This window comes from Panthera onca, chromosome B2 (assembly GCF_046562875.1).
Source record: "Panthera onca isolate mPanOnc1 chromosome B2, mPanOnc1 haplotype 2, whole genome shotgun sequence".
Classification (NCBI taxonomy): domain Eukaryota; kingdom Metazoa; phylum Chordata; class Mammalia; order Carnivora; family Felidae; genus Panthera; species Panthera onca.
The window spans coordinates 122,896,321-122,921,717 of NC_138343.1; the positions used below are offsets into that span (position 1 = coordinate 122,896,321).

The following is a 25,397-nucleotide window of genomic DNA, read 5'->3' on the forward strand; positions in this document are numbered from 1 at the left end:
TTTTATGACATCCTATCAAGGTTGCTTTTTCTAACATAGTATACATATGAATATAGTGCTATATGTAATATAGAGTTTATCTATGGTTCAGTAACAGGGCTCTAATATAGATTTGATTTATTCAGCAATATTTATTGAGTGTCTACTGTGTTCTTGACATAGAGACTGAATGAGACTGTCTCAAGGATGGGTGGCATGCTTTAAGAACATGGAATGCTATGAGTTAAAAGCTTACATGTTTTTTATATTTATTCACATCTTTTTAGGTAGTATAAGCTTTGCTCTGTATTTCTCTTTCCTACTTTTCTACCATCAAATTTTTTAAAAAATTGGTCACTGGGAAAAAAGTGTTAGGTCCTAATAAGTTTCAAGCAGCTGCCCTTGAAAGTAGCCCTAGGTAATACTATAGACCCTCCTTAGTACCGCCCTAAATCTCCTTGAAAAATCCCTAAGTGCAGATGACCTGTAAAAACAAAATGTGTGGAAAGGGAAAAATTGGTAAAACAAGCAACTGTATAATATGATATTTTGTCATTAAGTTTTTAGCAAGGTTTTGAGGATTCTTAATTTTTTTAATGTTTATTCATTTTTGAGAGAGCACAAGCAGGGGAGGGGCAGAGAGAGCAAGACAGAATCCCAAGCCGGCTCCAGGCTCTGAGCTGTCAGCACAGAGCTTGATGCAGGGCTCGAACTCACAACTATGAGATCATGACCTGAGCAGCAGTCAAAGCCCAACCCACTGAGCCACCCAGGCGCCTCACTGAGGATTTTTAAAAAGCAAAATACACTTGCAGTAATCACAACAAAAATAAATCAGAACCTATGTATATTGCCTAATTAACATATTTACATTGCACATTTACTTGTTCCAGAAAAAAAATGACAGCTTACAACATACAAAAACAAGATGACACAAAAGATAGAAGACAAGGAGACATAAAGTGAAGCCATGAGTGGAGCTTAAAAATCCATGCCTTGGGGCGCCTGGGTGGCTCAGTCAGTTAAGCATCTGACTTCGGCTCAGGTCATGATCTCACAGTCTGTGAGTTTGAGCCCCACATGGGGCTGTGTGCTGACAGCTGAGAGCCTGGAGCCTGCTTCAGATTCTGTGTCTCCCTCTCTCTCTGCCCCTCCTCCGTTCACTCTCTGTCTCTTTCTCTCTCTCGAAAATAAATAAACATTAAAAAAAAATTCTTTTTAAAATCTATGCCTCAAAGTGCTTTGGAAAGTTGCTCCTTGGAGCACCTGGGTGGCTCGGTCAGTTAAGTGTGTCTTGATTTCAGCTGGGGTCATGATCTCCCAGTTCATGAGTTTGAACCCTGCCCCGGGTTCCTCGCTGATGGTGTAGAGCCTGCTTGGGATTCTGTCTCTGCTCTGCCCCTCCCCTGCTAGCTCTCTACCTCTTTCTCTCAAAATAAATAAATAAACATTAAAAAGAAAAAGAAAGAAAGAAAAGAAAGAAAGAAAGAAAGAAAGAAAGAAAGAAAGAAAGAAAGAAAGAAAGAAAGAAAAAGAAAAAGAAAGAAAGAAAGTTGTTCCTAGAAACATAAATAGGAAGCCTGGTTGAGTACACAGTTCAGTGCCCAAGACCTAAGGCAAGGACTTCATCCTAGTACCATGCCTGGTACCTAGAAGGTGCTCTGTAAATATTTGTTAAATGAATTAATGGTCTGGGGGAAAAGTACAACTTTTTTTTAAATGTTTATTTTATTTATTTATTTTTTTGAGAGAGAGAGACAGAGAGAGAGCACGTGAGCAGGGGAGGAGCAGAGAGAGAGGGAGAGACAGAATCCCAAGCAGGCTCCATGCTGAGAGTGCAGAGCTCGACTCTGGGCTCTGTCTCATGACCTTGAGATCATGACCTGAGCCGAAATCAAGAGTTGAAAGCTTAACCAGCTGAGCCACCCAGGCATCCCAACTCTTTTTAGTCTTAAATTGTTTTTGAGAAGCCCCCTAACGAGGACACTGCTTTCTTAACATGAATACAATGTAAGGAACAAGGAGCTCAGACACATCCTTACAGCTGTCACGATGATGAGGCTCATCAATCTGTTTCTCGCTTCCCTCCAGAACTAGTGACATCACACTAAGTACAGTTCAGTAAAAGCAGGTTCACAGTGGGTGCTCTCCGTATCAGCCAAATTTAAAATAGACCTTTAAAAACACCTAACCAGGGGCGCCTGGGTGGCTCGGTCGGTTAAGCGTCTGACTTCGGCTCAGGTCATGATCTCACGGTCTCTGAGTTCGAGCCCCGCGTCGGGCTCTGTGCTGACAGCTCAGAGCCTGGAGCCTGTTTCAGATTCTGTGTCTCCCTCTCTCTCTGCCCCTCCCCTGTTCATGCTCTGTCTCTCTCTGTCTCAAAAATAAATAAACGTTAAAAAAAAAATACCTAACCAGATCACATTTACCATGTGAATTTACGTTCACAGTAAAATGAAATTACGTATTTATTTTCCTTGTAGAATGCAAGAGAGTTTATTAAAATAATCTGTCATGTATCTTTTGAAGCAGATACTTGTGATTTAAAAACTACCACCTCTCTTGATCTTTCCCCCTCAATTTGTAGGATGTTAGAGATGTGTGGAACAGTAACTGTAATACTGAACTCAGGTTCTTAGAGTCTCACAATATGAGAGAGTTTGGGTTTATCCAGTGGGTTCCCTGGAGCTAAGATTGGAAAACTAGAAGGAAAGGGGCTGGATTCTCTCCTGAAAGAGAATTCCCGAGATTTTTAACTTCTTGGTAGTTCACAAGCTGGGCGGTCTCTGGACAGCACTTGTGTCTTGGGTGTTGAGCTCTTAGCTTTCATCCCTCCTGCCTCCCCAACTTCTTCTGTGACCTGGGCACAATGTGAGATGATTTCTGTATGTTATTTCTTTGATTTTTATAATGTCCCTGAAAGGAAGCCCTCCCAGTTTTCCAGACAGAGAAATGAAGGCCCCCAGGAGTCCTAAGAGCCAACAGGTATGAAGCTGGAATGTGAAACTTGCTCTGACTGGATCCGAACCCATGGTCCTGCCACCTAGCCTTCCTTTCCTAGGAATAACAGAAATTGGCCCACAGAGAAGTAGTAAACGTGTGGAACTCTCTGGTGACTAGCTTTTGACCATTCCTGAGAGAAGCGACAAAATGGAGTTTTCCAAGTCAAAATTGCTAAGAAGCTGCCCCAGGGTCTGGAGTGACCCTACCAAGGTATGTCACCCCCAGGGAGATCCAGGCTGAGAGCCTCCTGTCTCTTCTGCCCATGGCACTTTTTAACTGACCAACTTGGCTATCCTTTGGCTTCTCCCAAAATGAACTCAATGATTTCTTAGCAGGCCTCTTGTTGAGTGAGATAATCCACTTAAATATTTTTTTGCTTCAGAGATATGCTGAAGTCTATGTCTCCTGCCTCCCCCAGCCAGGTCTCCCCACAGCTCAGTTTCTTCTAACCAAACCCAACTTTCTCAGTAATGGGCTCCTCTGGCACATGCTCTCCCATGTGCCAATACTCTCCACCCAGGCCCTCAAGCTAAAGACCTAAATCCCATTCTTGTGCCTTCCCTTTTTCCCACCTCTCCACTCGAAGATGCATCACATAAGTCCTGCCCCTTTTCTCCCCTAAAATACTTCTCCATTCTGTCCCCTGCCTTCAATCCAACCACTACTGACTGCCCTGGTTCATGCCATTGTTAAGTTTTCTCTGGACAATCCCAGCAGATGATCCAATCCCTTCCCAAATGAGGAATCTGTTTCTAGTTTTGTGCCCTTGGAGCAATCCTCCCCAACACAGCTGCTGGAGATGGATCTAGAAATGCAATCTGATGACATCAATCGGAGTGTAAAACCTTTCTCTGCCTATAGGATTGCCCTCAGGAAAAAGTTCAAGCTCACTCATCAGACTGTGGCCCCTGCCTCTCTGCAGCATCGCATCTGTCCTTGTGGTCACCAACTTTGTGCTCCACACCCATGTGCTCACGGGCTCCCCTGAATAAATAATGCAAGTTTTCATTTCTGCCTTTGTTCAAGGCAGTCCATGTGCCTGGATTGCCCTGTTCTTGGATCAGTGAATCATTTTTTATTATAGTTGATACATGATATTACATTAATTTTTAGGTATATATTGGTTTGACAAATTCTTATCCATCATTTGAAAGTCATGTGAAATGACTAAAGAAAAGGACTGATAACACACAAAAATTAAAATAACAAAACACACCATTAGCAAAGCTAAAAGAAGACACAGTAGAAGGTGTATTTGTAACATATGTAACAAATTGTTTAATATCCACAATTTAAAGAGCTCTCAAAACTCACTGAGACAGCCAAACGTAAAAGTGGACAAAGGATATCAATAGATAATTGACAGATGTAGAAATGCAAATGTTTAATACAATTTAAAAAAAATACCCAGACTTTGTCTAATTTGATGATAAAGAAATGCAAATTAAAAGATTTGATTCTATTTTTTTGCTTATCAGTTTGGCAAACAATAAAATATTGCTAACATCCAATATTAGTGAAAGTGAGAGCACTGTTACATACCTTTTTCGAAGGCAATTTGGCAATAAAAAATTTAATTTTTTTCAACTTTTTTACTTAAATTCTAGTTAGTTAACATAGTGTAATATTCTTTTCAGGAGTAGATTTTAGTAATTCATCACTTAATATGACACCCAGTGCTCAACACAAATGCCTTCCTTAATGCCCCACACCCATTTAGCCCATCCCCCCCCCCCCCCACCTCCCTCCATCAACCTTCGGTTCTCTATTATGAAGAGGCTCTTATGGTTTGTTTCTCTCTCTTTCTTTTTCTCCCTTCTTCCTATACGTTCATCTGTTTTGTGTCCTAAATTCCACATATGGGTGAAATCGTATGGTATTTGTCATTCTCTGTCTGACTTATTTCACTGAGCATAATATCCTCCAGCTCCATCCACATCGTCGCAAATGGCAAGATTTCATTCCTTTTGATGGCTGAGAAATATTCCATTGTGGGTATATATGCCACATCTTTATCCATTCATCAGTCGGTGGACATTTGGACTCTCTCCATAGTTTGGCTATTGTGTTTGTTTATTTTTGAATTTTTTTTAATGTTTTTATTTATTTTTGAAGGAGAGAGAGAGAGACAGAGCATGAGTGGGGGAGGAGCAGAGAGAGAGGGAGACACAGAATTCGAAGCAGGCTCCAGGCTCTAAGCTGTCAGCACAGAGCCGGATGCAGGGCTCGAACCCACAAACTGTGAGATCATGACCTGAGCCGAAGCTGGACGCTCAACCGACTGAGCCACCCAGGCACCCCAATGTTTGTTTACTTTTGAGAGAGAGAGAGAGAGACAGTGCGAGTGGGAGAGGGACAGAGAGAGAGGGAGACATAGCATCTGAAGCAGGTTCCAGCACAGAGCTCGTCGTCGCATGGCTTGAACTCACTAACTGTGAGATCATGACCTGAACCGAAGTTGGATGCTTAACTGACTGAGCCACCCAGGCGCCCTGGCTATTGTTGATAATGCTGCTATAAACATTGGGGTGCATGTACCCTTCAAATCTGTATTTTTGTATCCTTTCGGTAAATATCTAGCAGTGCAATTTCTGGATCATAGGATAGTTCTATTTTTAACTTTTCGAGGAACCTCCACACAGTTTTCCAGAGCAGCTGCACCAGTTTGCATTCCCACCAACAATGCAAGAGGGTTCCCCTTTCTCTGCATCCTTAACAACATTTGTTGTTTCTTGTGTTGTTAATTGTAGCCATTCTAACAGGTGTGAGGTGGTATCTCATTGTGGTTTTGATTTGTATTTCCCTGAGGATGAGTGATGTTGAGCATCTTTCGTGTGTCTATTAGCCATCTGGATTTCTTCTTTGGGAAGATGTCTATTCATGTCTTCTGCCCATTTCTTAACTGGATTATTTGCTTTTTGGGTGTTGAGTTTAATAAGTTCTTTATAGATTTTGGATGGCAATAAAGATTTTAAGTTACAGACTCAGCTGTTCCAGTCCTAGGATTCCCCGTCTGTACACTGACACCCCAAATACTAACAGAGTATGTAAGAACAAATGTCCAAGGGTATCCATTACATCATTGTTGGGTAAAATCTAGATGCCTGTCTACAGAGGAAAGGTGATACTATAGAACAGTCATTTAAAAGAATAAGATAGAACTATGGAAAGACACCCTGCTATTGATATGTGTATTAGTTATCTATTTCTGTGTAACAGATCACCCCAAAACATAGCAGCTTAAAACAAACATTTATTTATCTTAGAATTTCTATAGGTCAGGAATCCAAGCGTAGCTTAGCTGAGTTGTTCTGGCTCAGACTGTCTCAGGACAGTGCAGTTAAGCTGTCACCTGGGTCTGCAGGTATCAGAAGCTCAATAGGGGCTGAAGGATCAGCCTGGATCAACCTGGTCGTTAGCAGGCCTCACATACTCACCAGGTGGGACCCTCCACAGGTGGCCTGAGTGTTCCTATAACATGGCATCTGGCTTCCTCCAGACTGAATGATAAAAGAGAAAGAAAATTCAGTCTTTTATAACCGAGTCTCAGGGAGTGACACCATCACTTCTGCTGTGTCCTATTGGTCACACAGACCAGCCCTGGTAAAAAGTAAGAGGGTTAACCAAAGGTGTGAATACGAGGAAGCAGAGATCTTAGGGGCTTGTTATCACAGTATCTTAAAAAAATTTTTTTAATGTTTATTTTTGAGAGGAGAGAGAGAGCGTGCACGAGCGAGTGGGGGAGGGGCAGAGAGAGAGAGGGAGACACAGATTCCGAAGCAGGCTCCAGGCTCTGAGCTCTCAGCACAGAGTCCGATGCGGGGCTTGAACTCATGAACCTCGAGATCATGCCCTGAACCGAAGTAGGATGCTTAACCAACTGAGCCACCCAGGTGCCCCACAATATGCTTTTTAAAATAGCAAATTATAGACAAATATGTAAATGTCCTAATTTTATTATTTTTTAAAAGGGGATTCTGTTTGTGTAAATATATATACATGAAAAACTTAAAGGTTTACACCAGTAACCCCCAGCTCTGTGCAGTGGGGTTGGTGTGGGGTTAGTGGTGGGGAATATGTTTAGTTATTGTTATAAAGTTTGTTTTCCTTTTACATATTATAACGTGAATGGGTTACTTTTTAAAAATTTATTTATTTATTTTGAGAGAGAGAAGGTGCACAGGGGAGGAGAAGAGAGAGAGGGAGAGAGAGAATCGCAAGCAGGCTCTGAGTGGAGCTCGATCTCACGAATTGTGAGATCATGACCTGAGCGAAAATCAAGAGTCTGATGCTTTAACCGACTGAGCCACCCAGGCGTCCTGAGAATGGGTTACTTTTACAATTAAAAATAATGAAATAAGAACACATTTCCTCCCCCAGGAAGTCTTCTCTGATACCCCCTTCTAAAGCTGATATTATTTCCCTCCTTAGCGGTCTCTTGTTTCTGCCACACGACCCCACTGTTGCATACGCACCATTGTGTTGCCTCACCTGCACCTGCGAATTCCTGAGAACTAAGATGAGCGCTCATCTTTGAATCCTCTGTGGCTAACCAAGTGCCTGGCCCAAAATACTTGCTCTGCATGTTTGCCAAATGAATGAACTGAAGGATTTATTTAATGCCATCAGTATGTATTAGGTAGCTCCAAAGATAATGGAGCTTGAGTCTAGACCCTTGGTACCAGTAGGTCAAATAGCTTTTTGACCTTCAGATCTACATTCTTGTTCAATTAACCTTGCTAAACATAGTATTCTTGTTTTTCCCATTTTTCTTTAGGAGATATCTAGTAATTGGTGTGGCTGATGGTATTAATTTTTTTTAAATAAAAGCCCTAATGGAAAAGAATTATATGCAATAAAGTGGAGAAAATGAACTGTTTCATGCCAATGTAGGTTTCAAATATTAAGCAAAATTTCCTTGCCTAAATGAGAAGGGTGAGATAGCTGAATCAGCCCCAAATCTTTTACCTAATGTTAGTATCACAAATGGAAGCAATTATAATTGCTGGCAGAAATGAATCATTCCCAAACTAGGTCTACGCAGACAGGTCTTTATTATGTTCACTTAAGATGGCTTAAAGAAACCATCCTTTAATTGGAATGGTCCCCAGAAGCAGAGGTCTGTTATTTGCTGATTTCTTTAAAGAGTTAATCTTCAAAGTTTTTTTTAAATCTGAGTATACTTTGTATGCTTTGTATATATGCTTATACTACACACATGGGGTCCCTTGCTTCAGACCTGATTTCCTCAAGAAAAGAACATCCCATGAAAAACAGAATCCATGAAATAGCCACTAGTGTGTAACCATAGCTATTAGCAACAAAAACAAAGAATTTCCCAGGGAACTGGAAGCATAGGTTTCAGTACATTGCTTTCCAGAGGTATTCCTGGAAAGTTGACACACTGAGCCATTTGTAAGCATTTTCTTGAGTGTCCACTTGAGGGGGGGGGGGGCGGGAAAGTGGCCCTACCAGGCGCTGGGCACGTGAGCTGGAGGACTGGTTGAGACCTAGGTCTCTCCCACCAAAGTGAGCTCCCAGCTCCTGGAAAGCTGGCCCAGAGTAAGGACTGTGGTGATGCTGCCAATACCCGATGTAAATTATTTTTCTGCTCTGGTAAAAACTGTCGCGGCTTCAACATCTGGGCTGCAAGTGTCTCCTTCAGCACAGAGGTGGAAGTGTGGAGGAGAAAAAAGAATCACGAAGGAAATGGTTCGTGGATATTCGTGCAGCAGTTCAGGGTTAGGAGGTTGGGATCCTGCTGCAGGTGGGTGGATAAGAGAAGTGAACGAAAGGGAGAGGTGGTTCGAAGCAATTTGGAGCTCTCTTCCTCGCTCCCAAACCCTAGCCAAGTCCATAATTTTTAAGCAGCGCGAAAACTGTGCCTGGCTCTTGGCTGTGATCTGGGCTGAGCGAACCCCTTTGCCGCTCCTGAGTTTCCGGGTCTAGGAGTTACTTTCCAGGGAGCGAAATTCAGATCAAAGGGTCACAGAAGCTTTGTACCCGCAGCAATTGAGAATTCCCTTTTTCTTCCGGCCGGACGAGACAAGTAAATAGTTCTCAAGTCCTGCCGGGAAGCCGACCTGCCCTGGCCGGGGGTGGGGGAGGTAGGAGGTAGGGGTTGTCCTGCTCTCCAAAGCAGTCAGTCAATGACTACCCGCTAGGCTGCGTTCGGTTCCCGGGGAACCAGAGAAAGCTACGTCCAGTCTCGGCTCTGTCTTGGTCCTGGGTTCCTGCCCCCGCTACGCCCTCTCTCCCCTGCCAACACACCCCCTCCACCTCCGAGCGAGGCCAGTGGCTCCCCCCCACCCTGGGGCACCGTCGCCCCCGCGATCCACCAAAACGGTGGATGGTTCTCCCTCCCGAGACTTAGGTTCTGCTTTTATGCTCATTTCACGGCTTTGCCCCACTTGGAACGTGTGCCCTTGCCTCCGCCCCCAGGCTCCGCAGCCCGGCGAGGCCACGGACCCTCCCCCCCCCAAAAAAAAAAAACCTCCCCCCCCACCCCCCGAGCCACTGGAGTAATCCCAGGTCCCTCCCTGGAAGGCGCACTGACTGGGGAGCGCGTTGCCCGCGCCAGGAAGAAGCCAGCCCTAGCGCCCTAAAGCACTCCGGGGCGGCGTCCTGGGGCCGTGGGTTCCTTCAATGTGGGGGCGTTGGCGCCCGAGCACCGGGAAGCCCCGCAGCCAGCTGGCACCGACTTTTTTCCATTTCCTGGCCGACAGTTGGACATGGTCCGGCGGCTGCGCCGGGAGGGACCGTGGATAGAAAAGCGATTGAAGCTGCGGGTGTGGGGACAGGGGAGGGTTGCTGGGGGTGCTGTCACTTGTTGCGGTTCTCGAAAACAGTGCTTGACCCTGGAGGGCTGTTGTTTCTAAAATCTTCTTTGGCTGTGCCCGGGATCCCCCAACCCGCGCTCCTGGGTTCGGGGCTGGAAAGAAGAGGCGAGCGGGAGCCTCTGGCTTTTGCGGAGGCGGGGCGGGGGGAGGGCGGCGCCCAGGGGTGGGCGCTGGGGTGCCCGAGAGGTGCGAGTCCGGTCCCACGAGCGGCAGCGGCTGGGGCTTCCAGGCGCAGAGCGTCCGCCCTGACTGTGAAACCGCGCGGGACACAACCCATTGCAGCTCGTCACATACTTACAAATCGCTGTCGCTAGGGTTCCCGCCACTCCTCTCAGACCAGCCCCCCCACCCCTGCCACTTTTCGGAGTCCCCCGCCCCCGTCACTGCCTCCCGGGAGCTGCGGGGCAGTCGGACGCGGAGCTGTGGAGCGGCGAGGAAGCCTGGCTGGAGCTGTGCCCTCTGCGGGGAGCCGGCGCCCCCTGCCCTTGGCCGCGGCGTTGGGCGGGCACCCCCGCCGCCCTCGCTCCGCTGCTCCCGGCTCTCTTCTCCGCTCTCCTTCCGCAGGTCCCGGAGCTCCGCCACCGCCGGGTGCGGCGCGGCAGGCGCGATGCGGCAGCTCTGCCGGGGCCGCGTGCTGGGCATCTCGGTGGCCATCGCGCACGGGGTCTTCTCGGGCTCCCTCAACATCCTGCTCAAGTTTCTCATCAGCCGCTACCAGTTCTCCTTCCTGACCCTGGTGCAGTGCCTGACCAGCTCCACGGCGGCGCTGAGCCTGGAGCTGCTGCGGCGCCTCGGGCTCATCGCCGTGCCCCCCTTCGGCTGGAGTCTGGCGCGCTCCTTCGCGGGGGTCGCTGTGCTCTCCACGCTGCAGTCGAGCCTCACGCTCTGGTCCCTGCGCGGCCTCAGCCTGCCCATGTACGTGGTCTTCAAGCGCTGCCTGCCCCTGGTCACCATGCTCATCGGCGTCCTGGTGCTCAAGAACGGCGCGCCCTCGCCCGGGGTGCTCGCCGCGGTGCTCATCACCACCTGCGGCGCCGCCCTGGCAGGTGAGCCCGACCCCCGCCCGCCCCCGGCCCACCCTACCCCACCGGACCGAGGCTACGAGGATCGCTTAGTGCCAGGCCCGCACTTCCAGTGGGGAGACCGAGGCAGAGAGAGACTTTGAATGTGGTTGCTCGGCTCGCGCACGGGACTTCTGGGACCCCGCCGAGCCTTTCGGCGCTCCGACTTCCTGCTTCAGAGCGTACCCCTCCCCCCAGTCCTGGCTTCCGACCCCCGCCCCTGCCTAACTAGCTATCGCCCTCTCCGCTTTTCCAGCTCACCGCCTCCCCTCTCCACCCTCCCCTCTCCTCCGCCCCGCACCCCTTCCTTCCTCCGGGAAGGGTCGAGAGCCGCCGGAGCCGGAGCAGACTGGGTTTGCAGGAGGCGGGGGCGGTGAACTTCCCTGGGTCACGCGGGGCTGGAGTGGTGGGGGGCGGGGGACGATGGAAACCAAGCTTGAGCCGCCTGAGCTAGTTTAGGGTCTCTGGCCCCGCGCGAGGCGCTCCCGGCGCGAGGAGGGGTGGGGGCGGGGGTGGGTGGATTAAGACCCACGTGAGGGCCGAGCTTGAAGGACTGAGCCGGGTGGGAGCCGGCGGGAACCGGGAACCTTCACACGGAGGTCGAGAGGGAGGCGTTCGCTCGGCGACCAGCCCGCCTGGGGTTAGAAGACACTGGCTGGGGATCCGTCTTCCTTCCGCGGCCCAACAGAGCGGGGGCAGCGTACGACGCTCCTGGGTGACCTCGGTGCCTACCCCGAGGGTATCTGCTCCCTCCCGGTCCTTTGTCGTGCACAGAACTAGACAGGGTGCCCCCCCCCCCCCCGCCCCGGATATGCAGGAAGGCGCCTCCGCTCATGCTTGGAACTGGGCATTGGCTGAGCCTGGCCTCTCCGATTTATGCCCGTGGGCAGACCTGGGACGCGAACCCTGTCCACTCTCCAAGGCTAAGCGTTGCCCCAGTGAATACCCACCCGCGCCAACCCGGTGTCTTCTCTTTTTCCTTCCTGCCCTGGCTCCGTGGTTCTCTGGGGCGCTCCAGGAGCCGGCGACCTGACGGGCGACCCCATCGGGTACGTAACGGGCGTGCTGGCAGTCCTGGTGCACGCAGCCTATCTGGTGCTCATCCAGAAGGCCAGCGCCGACACGGAGCACGGGCCGCTCACCGCGCAGTACGTCATCGCTGTGTCCGCCACCCCACTGCTGGTTGTCTGCTCCTTCGCCAGCACCGATTCCATCCGCGCCTGGACCTTCCCCGGCTGGAAGGACCCGACCATGGTCTGCATCTTCGTGGCCTGCATCTTGATCGGCTGCGCCATGAACTTCACCACGCTGCACTGCACCTACATCAACTCGGCGGTGACCACTAGCTTCGTGGGCGTGGTGAAGAGCATCGCCACCATCACAGTGGGCATGGTGGCCTTCAGCGACGTGGAGCCCACCTCTCTGTTCATTGCCGGCGTGGTGGTGAACACCCTGGGCTCCATCATTTACTGTGTGGCCAAATTCTTGGAGACCAGAAAGCAAAGCAACTACGAGGACCTAGAGACGCGGCCCGGGGGAGAGGAGGCACAGCCAAGTGGAGATCAGCTGCCATTCGTCATGGAGGAGCTGCCCGCGGAGGATGGAAATGGAGGGTCAGAAGGGGGCAAGGCAGCAGGTGGCTCCACTCAGAAGAGTGGGCCAGAGGCAAGGGGTGGCCCCAGAGGAGTCCCGCTGGTGGCTCGGAGTTCGCAGATCACACGCGGCCCGGAGGAAGTGAGCAAGAGGTCACTGAAGGATGCTTACCTTGAAGTGTGGCGGTTAGTCAGGGGAACCAAGTATATGAAGAAGGATTACTTGATAGAAAATGAGGAGTTACCCAGTCCTTGAAAAGGAAACGCATGTATGTATATATGTACATACGCTTATTTTGTATGTTCGAGATACCGTATTTTAATGAGGGGCCGCACAGTTTTATTCTTTGAGGAGTGGGGAAGGGAAGCAAAGAAAGAAGCTGAAACGCACTGGCAGCAACAGAATTAGCAGCTGCGTGAATTATTTAGCCTGAGTTTACCTGAGGCATCACAGAGACAAAGGAATGTGGAGGTGCTGAACAAAGTGAGGCGGCGGTCTCAGCTGCAGACGGGATATGTTCAGTGCAGGCTGCACGTGAATTTTCTGTCTTTATAACCATAACCGAACGGCGGCATGCACTAGGAGTTCCTCAACCCACCCCCTCCAGAGATGGAGTGTAGACAGATGACAGCACTTAATAAGCTCAAAGAGGACGTACGGGGATACATCTTCAGTGATAGAACTGCACTGTTCATGGCCAGCTGAGCAAGAGTATATTACTGAAGTTATTATACACATGCATATATACGTACGTATACACGTATACGTACATATATACACACGTATATATTGAGTTGACGTTTACTGTTTATAGTCATCTGAAATATCAGGTTTACTCTCATTTTTCTTCACTCAAAAAAACAATTAAGTGCTCTGTTACTCTATTATATATTGGTAGAAAATGTTAAAGCTGTTTTGAATATATGAGTTCATAGCTTCAAACCCGAAGGTCGAAGTTGGCTTTTAGTAATTATAAAAATATTTTAAAGGTTGTTTGGGTTCATGGCTTCATAATATCTATTATTGAATGCCATAACCTTTTGAGAAGCCAGTCTTACTGCGTCCTATATTCTTTCAAGCAAACGCAAAGGCTGAGAAATAATTCCGTGTTAACTGAAGCCCAAGCAGACGTGAGACCATCCGGTTAAGCCGGCTCTCCCGAGTCACCCTGCACATCCCAGACCCTGTGACAAAAACAGCAACTGCTATATTCACTTTATGATATTTTTCTATCTTAAATTTGTCAAAATAAAGTATGAGTCTCTCTGCTAAAAGATACATTGTTATACATTTGTTTTAGACACATTTGGGCTCTATTGTTGTGGTGTAGTTTGTGCCTGTCTTCAATGTATGGTGTCTGATATCCTGTGTAGGGGCCACCCCATGGAGAAGTTCCTAAATTAGCTTGGCAGTCCACTGTAAAAGTACCACCACCAACAACAACCACCACGAAAACATTCTCATTTTCCAGTCAAGGGAACTGTTACAAAGTAAAATAAAATACTGCCTCCACCGGAGGTAGGAAAAGTCCTCCACGGCCAACATCAGTTAATATGGAGCCTGGGTTGTAATGGTAAAGAGAGCACCCAGAGGGAACTCTTTCTTTCAGCTCTCTCCAGAGAGGTAATTTGAGAGAAGGCACTTTCATTATTTGCCAGCATGTTCCTGAGGCTCTCAGATGGCAGTATCCTCTATGTTTCGTTATTTTCCAAAACATCCCAACAAAACGCAAAGCAGACTCAAAAATGGAAGTCTCAGCTTCATCAGCTTGGATCCACGCGCTGGGTAAGCAAGTGTTAATTATGGCGGTTGGTGATTGGTGCTGGTTTATTGGTTGTCACAGGCAAGTCATCATTTCCATAGGTACCTCTACAAGCCATTTAAGATGTAAGAGCCCTCATATGTCTGCTGTTAAAGACGGTTGGCTAGGGTTAGAATGACTTCTGTAAGACTAAGCATGAATTTTAATGTCAACATGCCACAAGACCATTTCCTGTTTCATTTCTGTGAAGTAGAGAATTAATGAAAAGCCCCAAAGTTGAATGAAATATGTGTGTATATATACACACACACATATATATATATATACATTTAATACTATTAAAATGCCATTCTCAGAGAAAAAGCATGATTGGTTTTCACTGAAAAAAAATTCCCTTTTGGTCAAAACTGTTGATTTGCATTTATTGCAGAAAGATGAACTCTTTCCTGTCAACAAACTTGAAGAAATACTCTATCAGTTAAGAGTTCTCCGGAGAAACAGGACCAAGAATAGATACATACATATACAAACGCATACGCATATACATATATACATATATACATATATTTATATATTCATATACAAATGTATCTGTAGATAAACAGAACCATGAAGATTATATCTGTATCTCTCATATCTATCTATCATCTATCTATATCATCTGTCTCAGAGAGGGAGAACAGGGAATTGGCAATTGTGAGGATTGGCAAATCTAAAATCTGTGGGGCAGGTTGGCAGGCGGGAAACTCGGGCAGGGTGTTTATGTTGCAGTCTTGAGGCAGAATTGTTTCTTCTGCAAACCTGATTCTTTGCTCTTGAGGCCTTCCGCTGATTAGATGAGGCTAACTCACATTATGGAGGCTTTATCTTCTTTATTCAAAATCTACAGACTGTAAATATTAATCACATCTAAAAGATGTCTTCCTAGCAACAACTAGATTATTGTCTGAGCAAACAACTGGCCCCACAGCCTGGCCAGGTGGTTATATAAGAGTAACCGTCACAGGCACTTATACTGGGAGGGGACAGTGGGGAGCGTGCAAGGATAGGAAAAGCCCAGGAAGATCAAAGGTGGATGTTCTGTCACATCCATTAGTTTGGGCGAAGCTTGGGAGTCTCTATGTGATCAAAAAAGTAAGCCATAGCACAGGGCAGAATGTGAGTCAGTGCTTGGAGATCAGCCACAGGAGGGCATGAGCAGGTGACAGGCCTTGCCTGGCTTCTGAATCCTTCTTCTATTGACAGTAACACTTGCGCCCACCTACAGACTCAGGTCCACTCTGACCTTCGGGCTCTGGCAAGACCTTGAGTCAGGCAGGAACAAAGCTTCTGAGTAGCACTCCAGGATATTACCGTGGGACGGACCCAACTGGAAATCCCCACTGTTGCTCGACTAACCCAGTCTTTGTGCCCCATTTTGGACAACTTGGAGTCTCCTCTTCTCTGAGATTATGCCCCTAGTTTGCATGTATTTGGGTGTCTGGTCTCTGCTTTTGGACAATTCGGAGTCTCCTCTTCTCTGAGATTATGCCCCTAGTTTGCATGTATTTGGGTGTCTGGTCTCTGCCTTGACAATCTGTTCCTCTCTCAGTTCTTCAGGATGGAGACCCTGCCTCACACTCACCTGCCATTTATCAACTGGAATCTGTCTGTGGACTATATAGCACGATGTCAGACAGGCGTTCTCAATGCTCACCCCACTGCTGGCCTCGCCCCCTACTTGCTGTCTAGCCGTCTATTATTGAGGCACAGATTGTCCAAAACACTGGGGGAATGATTGCCCAGAATGTGCAGGTGAGAGGGTGTGTATCTGTGTCCTACTGTGGGTGGCTGAGCAGAGCTGAAATAGTGGCCTAAACTTCTGGAAGACTAGCCATCCCACAAAAGTGGTCATGTGTTGTCAGAGTGCCTAATAGCCTGTGTGATTAATTGCAACACTTCAGGGAGCTGAAGGTAGGTGAAACTTACGAGTCCTCGACTGACAGAAGACTCTTTTTGCACTGTAGTTTGGGAAGCTTCTATTGACCTATCTTTAACCTCACTGGTTCTTTTTGGGGGCATGTCCAGTCTGCTGATGGACCCACCAAAGGCATTCTTCATTTCTGTCGCAGTGTTTCAGTTTTTGAAACTCCTAGCATTTCCTTTTGATTCTAAGAATTTCCATCTCCCTGCTTAAAGTTTTTTTTTTTTTTTTTTAACATTTATTTATTTTTAAGAGAGAGAGAGAGAGAGCTGGAGAGGGGCAGAGAGACAGAGAGACAGAGAGACAGAGAGACAGAGAATCTGAGGCGGGCTCTAGACTCTGAGCTGTCAGCACAGAGCCCGACATGGGGCTCAAACTCATGAACCACAAGAGTATGACCTGAGCCCAAGTCTGATGTTTAACACACTGAACCACCCGGGGGCCCCTCCATCTCTCTGGTTAAACTGCCCATCTGCTCTTGCATATTGTCTACTTTTTCCATTAGATCCATTAGCATATTAATCATAGTTATTTTAAATTCCCCGTCTGATCATTCCAAAGCCTGTGTCATATCTGAGTGTGATTCTGATGCTCGCTTTGTCTATTTAGGCATATTTTATCTTTGCTATTTAACATGCCTTATGAATTTTTTTTTTTTTTTTTTGAAAGCCGGATGATGTGTGGGATAACAGAACCTGAGGGAGATTTCATGTTAATAGGGCTACAAGGTGGGCTCTGTTTAAAGTTTGCCGCCCGCGTGGATGCTTCTAGTGTTCTTGCTTTTATCTCCCTGTTTTCTTTGGGCTTCCTCCTTAGATAGAGTTTGATGTGCCTCAGATCTTTCAGCTGTAAACTACTCTTATCCTGGAGCATTGTTGGTGTACGGTAAATGATACAGGAAAGGTGTTCTTATTATTGTCTTTTAGTGGCCTGTGTCCCTGGATTGTGACCAGTGTTTCTTAGTCGTTTCTTTTTTTCTCCTCTTAGATGAGAAAGGTGGGCCAGAGGGGCCTGCGGTGGGAGAAAGCAGAAAACCTTTCCCTGGGGTGGGATAAAGCTCTGGTAAGTCTTTGCATCCAGAGAGTAGGCCTCTTATGAGACCCTTCTGGGCATATTTCACAAGGATTTCTCTTTCCCTCCCTCTGCCGGAGGGCCAAGGTTCCTGGAAGTCCAACCCATGAAAATGTGGGTATCCCGCTAACACTTGGCCCCCAGGAGTTTCTCACTCTCAAGATAGTTCATATTCAGCCTGCAGGAATTTATAAAATTTACTATTTAAGTGTTCCTACCAAATTTACAGCTCCAGTGGCTTCTGCTCCAGGTCAAGACTCCACTGTAATGTTCTGGATTCATCTGTGTGTCCAGATTCCGGGGCTGGCAGCATTGCCTGCAACCTCAGTTCTCCAATGGGGCCTAGGAAAGCCATTTATTTTCAGTTTGTTCGTCTTTTTCTCATCGTAGCAATGGTAGTTACAACCTCCCAACTCTTTACATGTTGGAGCTGGACCCAGAAGTCCTGCCTGATGACTTTTGGCGAGTCTGCTCAATTTCTGTAGAGACACAGGTTGTGAAGGGGAAGCTGGACATTCCTAAGGAAGGCTCCTAAAGAAATGAAAACGTCCACGGCTGCTGGCCCTTCTTATAACTCCAGGCCTCCTGCGCCTCGTGTTGAGTGTTGACCGCTCCTGCGCTTAAGCTGTGGTGGTTTCTGCATGTGAGTGTGGGAAGCTTTTGAGTCCAAGTGCATTGTGAGCAAGAGTCAATGCACATTCAGATTGGTGCATCGTGGTAGTTGTCATTAGTATCACTCCCCCTTTCTCTGTCTTGGGGTGCTTCGCTTCTGCACGACAGAAATTTCTCCTACTTCTAGTTTTTATTTTACCATGTTTCAACTACCTACTATGATATCTGAAACTTCCACGTTAGCCTCCGAGTGATCATTGCTGACCTGACTCGTCAGTTGCCTTTGTCTCTAGATACCATGGTATGTCTGCCAAGCTGAACTTCACTATAGCATCTGCTGAAATGGTCCCTTCTCCCTGGCCACGGCCCTCACCACCCCTTACACACATAACAAGTACTTCTGATTCTGCATATATGCCTCTCTGAATCTGCTTCGTTTTGTTCCCGAGATCCAACAGCAGGTTTTGGAAGAAAGCCTGCGAGCAGAACAGGCTAGAACATAGAATAGATGCACAGCTTGGAAAACGAACTCGCAAATCTCCCCTGGGGAACCATCCCCTCTCCACTTCTGGGTTCATGTAATTCAGATAGTGTCGAGCCCATCCTTCTACCCTCAGTGTGTGACTCCAGCCAATGCAGTCAAAGCGTTTCTTGGAAGCACAATTAGTTCAGGATGGTCATGGGACCTAGTCAGAGCCAAGGAGATGCAAGGATACTTTTGGCAAGACTTCAGTAGCGTGTTTTTGTTTTGTTTTGTTTTGTTTCTTACTGGACTTGAACCTGGGAGGATGGGGTGGGGCGGGACACGTGTGCTGTTGCCACTTCGCCACGAAGAAAAGATATAATAGAAAGGAAACAATACAGAGTCCAAGTAGACCAGGGAGGTAGAAAGAGAAAGAAATAAACTGAGTTTTGGTGACCCCACGTGGCCCTGGAATTAAGCTTTAACTTAACACTGACCCTCAGGTTGTCAGCCACATACTACAAAACCTTTTGTTATGATTTGCTGACATCATTTCAAGTTGGGATTTTTGCCACTTGTATCCCAAAAAGTCCCAAGTGGCACAAACATAAATTAATGGTTCCCAGCCAACAGGGAGAGTAAAGGACCTGAAGAGGTTTTTTGTTTGTTGCTTTGGTTTTTGTTTCTGATTTCTCACCGCACAAGCTATGACGCCCTGAGCCCAACTAAGGATTAGACATACCTCTCTGGTCTCCTGCTAATTACCATCTAGCATATGCATGTATCTCCCATGGTCTTAAACAGCCATGGTTGTATCTACCGGCTTTCTCTTCAGTTTACAATTCAGTTGATTCCTACATTCACGCTTCACAAAGTCACTGGATATTGGAAGAATTTGTGTATTGCAGACTGTTAGAAATACTACCACTTGATGCTTTTGTTATAGTGCTTCCTATTTTCTAAGTGTTTTACATGTACTAATTCATTCAGTTCTCACAACATCCCTAGAAGTTGGCATGGATATTATCCCATTCTTACAAAGGGTGAACTGAGGTATGGAGAGGCTGAGTAACTTACCCTGGTCTCATAGCTGGTAACCTGTAGATCTGGGTTCAGATTTGAACCCAGAGAGTCTGGTGCCAGTGCCTGTAAATTTCACGGACATGCTATTCTCAGTGACAAGCTTTCAGTCTGACATCGTAAGGCTGGAAATGGTGGGAGTTCTGGTGAGCGGCCACAGCATTTGTTGATTCTGCTGCTCAGTGGGGATCCTGACTCTACCCATAATTCTTTTCTGCTGTTCTCAAAAAGGAGAAAGATACAACTTTATTTCTAGAACAACCTATATGTGTGTGTATGTATACATCATTTTCTGCTTGTGAGCGCTAAGGGACCCAGGGAGGCCCCATGAAAAGCAGAGTAAAGAAAGGGGCTCAGATGCTATTACAACAAAGCATCCCCAAGCTACCCAGCCTTTTGGGCCAATCTCTTTCTTCATAGTCAAATATCCTTTATATATAACCTTGGAGAGTACAGACCTTTACTAGTGTTTCCGAGGATTCATTGAACATGATCAGTGTAGCTGATTGCTTCCTGCTCCCTGCTGCTGTGTTGATCACTTAAAAAAAATACAACTTTATTGAAATATAATTTACATACCATCGAATTTGCTCATTTTAAGTACACAATGGTCTTTAGTATATTTATAGAATTGTACAACCGTTACCACTGTCTAATTTTAGAACATTTTCATCATTTCAAAAAAGAAATCCTGTACCCGTTAGAAGGCATTAGCCATTCTTCCCCAATCTCCCCAGCCCTTGGCAATCACCAATTTACTTTCAGCCTCTGTGGATTTGCCTCTTCTGGATGGATGCTTCTTACCATCCTGAAAGTGTTTCTTCAGACTGCTTTTCCTAACTGGCCCCTGCACTCCTGTTTTGTTAATATAAAGGTATTGTTAATATAAAGCTGACATTGAGATGCAGTTGACAAGATTTACTGAATGCTTGAAACTACCCATCATAAGGGCATTTCCATGTAAAAAGGAACATTTGAAAGTCAATATCAGAAGTCCCCAGTCTTAGAGTCTCTGAGCATCCCTCTCTCTCCTTGGGCACAGCCTGCTGCTGCTATGTGGCAAGGCCTTCTTCTCTCAGAACAATCCCTTTTCCCATAGGCACCCCTACCCCACATTTAAGCCCCCTCAGTTCCTTATTTGCTCAATATGTTTCTCCAGAAGTAACTGGAAGAGCTGTAACACTGTCTAGAAAACAAAAGGACAATCATTCTCCAATATACTTTACCACTTCCTAGAATGTGGAAAAGCCATAGTTATTAAAACATCCCCTCCCTCTCGTTCCACTCCAGAGAGAGAGGGAGAGGGAGAAATTATTCTGGAAAATTTTGTTAACTAGTGCAAAGCTGGTTGCCTGCCCACCTATCATTCCCCCATCCCTCCCCCATTCTTCCTTACACAGAGAACTCTAACTTTGATCAGATAAAAGCAATAGTGTGCTCAGAGAGGGTGGGCCAGTCCCCTAGTACATTAATCATCATTCTTTGAAAGCCATCATGGTCGACCCGTATCTATTTGGCAGTCATTGGTCAGGGCTGGGCCTGTGACCCAGCGAGCAAATGAGATGAGTAAGTGTGCTAGGGAGGGGTTCTGGGCAAGTTCACCCGGAAGAAGAAACTCCCTTTATCCTGCCTGTGCCTGCAGTTAGTGAGGATGTGATGTCTGAAAATACAGTAGTCATTTTGCAACCAGAGGGGACACAAACCTCAAGATGAATGGCAATGTGCTGAGGAAACCAAAAAAAAAAATGAGAGAAAGAGCCTGTTCACTGATGCCTTCCTTGTATTGCTGGATTAACAACACAGAACTGCCTGTGTCTGCATTTCTTGTTATAGGAGAGAATAAATTCCTATTCTAAAGTGTCTTTTAGTTGGGCATTCTTTTTCTTTCAATCAAAAGCTTCCCAACTGATATAATATCAATTTGATAATGAATCTTGCTTCAAAAAGAAAAATACTTGAAAAGTAAAACTTTTTTTTTCCCATTGCAACACTAGTTTTCATCCATCCATCTATCCATTATCTATTCCTTGATTCAACATTTATTAGGGATTATATATACCAATTTCTGAACCGTCTCTTTCCTTTTTAATATTTCTGTATAGTAAACGTAATGAGTGGTTTTATATACACGAAGAATTATGTCTAAAAAGGCTAGTTTGATAAAGACTCATCGAACATTCTTTGAAAGGGCAATACAAACCCTAAAGATCCTCTTCTGAAGTTTATCTGAAAGACCAAAATGGACCATGCTTCCCATATTCACCAAAATTTTAAGAGTGAGCCAGAAGCCCTATCAAAATTGTCAAAAGATACGGACAGAAAACTTTTAGCAAAAGAGATCCAATGGCTCTTGCATGCCTGAGAAGATCCTGAACTTCATCTAAATAGGAGAAAAACAAATTAAACTACAATGAAAATATGTTTGTCAGTGAGGGTGTAGGGACGTTTACAATCTCATAGGTTGCTCATGAGTGGGCATGTCTGTAGGGCCTCTATAGAAAGTAGAGCACTTGTTATGGCTCAATGTTTGACTCCCCCTCCCCATTCATATGAAATCCTAGCCACCTCCCCTCACCCCACCCCCAGGTGCTGGATATGGGGGCCTTTGGGAAATAAATAGGTCATGGAGGTGAAGCCCTCATAAGTGGGATAAGTGCCTTTATAAGAAGAGACAGGTGAGCTTGCCTCCTCTCTCTGCTCCGCCATGTGAGGATACAAAGAGCGATGGCCATTTGCAAACAAGGAATCAAGCTCATGCCAGACACTGGATCTGCCAACACCTTGATCTTGGACTTCCAGCCTCCAGAATCATGAAAATCTGCTTCAGTTTTTTTTTTTTCTCTTTATGTATTTTTCGGAGTGAGAGTAAAAGCACGAGCAGGGGAGGGGATGCAGGGAGAGAAGGGGACAGAGGATCCCAAGCAGGCTCCGTGTTGACAGCAGAGAGCCCATTATGGGACTGGAACTCATGAACCCTGAGATAATGACCTGAGCCGAAGTCGGATGCTCAACTGACTGAGCCACCCAGGTGCCCCAAATTTCGGTAGTTTTTAAGCTACCCAATCTGTGGTATTTCGTTATGACAGCCCAAAGAGATGAAGACAACGATTTTGTTTTAGATGAATATCTTCGATGGGAATTGCATTTTCCCCGGGCAGGCGGCGGTGGGTGGGGGTGGGGGGGGTGGGCGGTTTCCTACTTCCTTCTTCCTTTCAGTACTAGAGCACCCTGTGCTTTAGCTGAGCACCTGCTGCTGACCTTGGACTACTCTCCTGTCTCTGCCATGAACTGCAGCCAATGGAAAGGGAAGGGAAGGGACGTGGACAATGCCCACATCAGTTGGTTACAAGAAACTTGCTTGTTGATGAAAAAGTTTTGGAACAGACAGAAGTGATGGTTGCACAAAATTGTGAATGCGATTAGTGCCATTGCACTACACTTAAAACAAGTTAAAATGGCGAACTTTTATATCCTATATATGTGTTAGTCTGCTCAAGCTGCTGTAACAAAACACCATAATAGTGGCTCAAACAGCAAACATTTCTCTCTCATCGTCCTGGAGGCTGCACATTCCAGATCAAAGTGCCAGCATGATGAGAACCTGCTTGCTGGCTTGTAGACAGTCACCTTCTCACTGTGTCCTTACACAGCCAAGAGAAAGTTCTGGGCTCCTCATCCCCTTATATGGGCACCAGTCCCACTTGGGGCCTTCAACCCATGACCTCATCCAAATCCAACCACCTCCCAAAAGTCCCACCTCCAAACATTGCCACATCAGCGATTAAGATCTCAACATATAAAGCGTGGGAGGACACCCTCAGACCACAGTGATATATTTTAATCACAATTTGACAAAGTAATAATGCATAATGAATTATAGCAAAACCCATTGAAATATGTGCTACGTGGGTGGATTGTGTGGAATGTGAATTATGTCTCAATAAATTTGTTTTTTAAAAAGTCCAAAGAAACCTGCTTGTCCCTACCTCCCTCTCTTTCCAGTCTCACAGCTCCACTGTGGCTGCAGCACGAACTCAGCTATGACAAAACGTGGGGATGTCAGAGCACGTACAGAAGAAAACCAGGGCGCTGAATAATCCTGTGCATGAGGCTTTCTGCCCCTGCAGCCCTACCCTTCACACTATTACAGGAGAAAAGTATACCTGTTTGTTGAGCTTTTGTACTCAGAGTTCTTTGTGGTTCGGCAGCTTAGCTGGTATTCGAACCAAAACACTGGCACCTCACTTCACTTACCGAGAAAGACAATGGTTCACTTAAAAAGAGAGAAAGAGATAAAGAGAGAGAGACTGAAGGCCTTTTCCTGCTCTCTTTCTTCTACTGCTCCCCCAGGGTTCCAACTTCCTCTATCTGCTACGTAACTTTGCTCTTAATTTACAGAACTTCTGAAGGCACGGTACTGTATATAAGAATGAACTACACTATTCAATATTTTTTTTATTGATTTCATTAAGAGCTGAAGAGAGTTTCAGTGAGGACAATAATCTACGGCAGAAATCAAATAAGAATTAGTTTGTGGGTTATGCCAACAGTCAACTGATGATATCAGCTATGTTCCAGAGAACAAAAACAACTTTTTTCCCTAGCTATCTGAGGAATGCCTATTTGTCATTTGTTTCTTTTATTGCACCACGGAAAAGATTTTTAGAAGATGGAAACAAAAGGAAAGAAGCCATCATTTTCATCAAATCCCTCCTTTATACTGTAAACTAATTCAGTAGGTCTATAAAGCTTGCAGATTGCAGCAATGGATTAACCTCAGTGATATGTTCGGAAAATAATTCATAAAATAAACATGATGCAACAGAAAGAACAATTACCTCTTAGCAAAGGGCATGCCTTTGATTTTGTCCTGTCACGTGATGTAATTCCAAATGTGTCTGACCCATACCTGCCTCTGAATCAACCTTCTCATTTGGTGTGATGGAAGAGAGAACGCTTGACTTTAATCATTTGATGTTGAAGTACCTGGTTGAAAAAAAAAAACACAAAAAACCAATCATCTTGATGCTTTTGTGCCTGGATGCAGAGCACCTAATCTAGAGTTATCCGGACAGTGGAGCAAATTTCTTGCTTTTTGTTTGGCTCTTTGGCTTCACAGAGAGAGAGATTGAGAGAGAGAGAGAGAGAGAGCAAGAGAGAGAGAGAGGGTTTCCTTGTATCAAAGATCTCTTCATGAATAAGAGGTGCTGTTAGTCTTGGAGCTGGCTTTCCACTGCAATTATGATGAGTCTAGAGTGCTAACCTATTGTGTGATATAATACAACACTAGCAGTTATAAATCTCTGCTGTATGGCATCCCTGTCTGGGCTTAGTGGGAGTCAACACTACAAGTCAAAAGTCCTGGCCGTCTGTGGAGGGCTTTCACACTGATTGCCCAATTCTCCAGAGGGCTACCATTCTTTCTCACCAGTAATTTCTGTACCCAGTTGCATTTTTTTTTTTTTTTTTTTTAATTTATTTTTGGGACAGAGAGAGACATAGCATGAACGGGGGAGGGGCAGAGAGAGAGGGAGACACAGAATCGGAAACAGGCTCCAGGCTCCGAGCCATCAGCCCAGAGCCTGACGCGGGGCTCGAACTCACGGACCGCGAGATCGTGACCTGGCTGAAGTCGGACGCTTAACCGACTGCGCCACCCAGGCGCCCCACCCAGTTGCCTTTAAACAGCCCATAAGCAGCAACCCAACTCAAATAGCTAGTCCCCTATTTTTCTTTAAGGAATAACGTCCACTGTTCAAATGAATTGAGTAGGCAAATAGGGAGAAGTTTTATATTTTGCAATTCACCTAGTGGCTGTCTTCCAAAATGTGCAATATATTTTATAAATGTTATTACCCACTTGGTGAGTGGCCATTTCCAGAAACACTTCCAGTCATTGCGGTGGTATGAACGGACATTCACTTTGCCCAGTGTTACCTAAGCTTTCCAGAGTGCTGCTGTAATCATAGGA

General features: G+C 46.1%; 1 protein-coding gene across 1 annotated transcript; it reads left to right on the forward strand.

Annotated features, from left to right (window-relative positions):
• The first annotated feature begins 9,525 nt into the window (after positions 1-9,525).
• SLC35D3 (solute carrier family 35 member D3) lies at positions 9,526-13,751 on the forward strand. The gene is made up of 2 exons (XM_060616758.3): positions 9,526-10,867; positions 11,901-13,751. Exons 1-2 carry the CDS (start codon positions 10,429-10,431, stop codon positions 12,728-12,730), a joined length of 1,269 nt encoding a protein of 422 aa, XP_060472741.1. The 5' UTR covers positions 9,526-10,428; the 3' UTR covers positions 12,731-13,751.
• The last annotated feature ends 11,646 nt before the right edge of the window (positions 13,752-25,397 follow it).

Bases quoted from the DNA above. Each gene is read 5' to 3' on its own strand.
- SLC35D3 (XM_060616758.3), top strand. From the start codon at position 10,429: ATGCGGCAGCTCTGCCGGGGCCGCGTGCTGGGCATCTCGGTGGCCATC. The intron at 10,868-11,900 runs GTGAGCCCGACC...GGGGCGCTCCAG, and splicing joins CTGCGGCGCCGCCCTGGCAG to GAGCCGGCGACCTGACGGGC.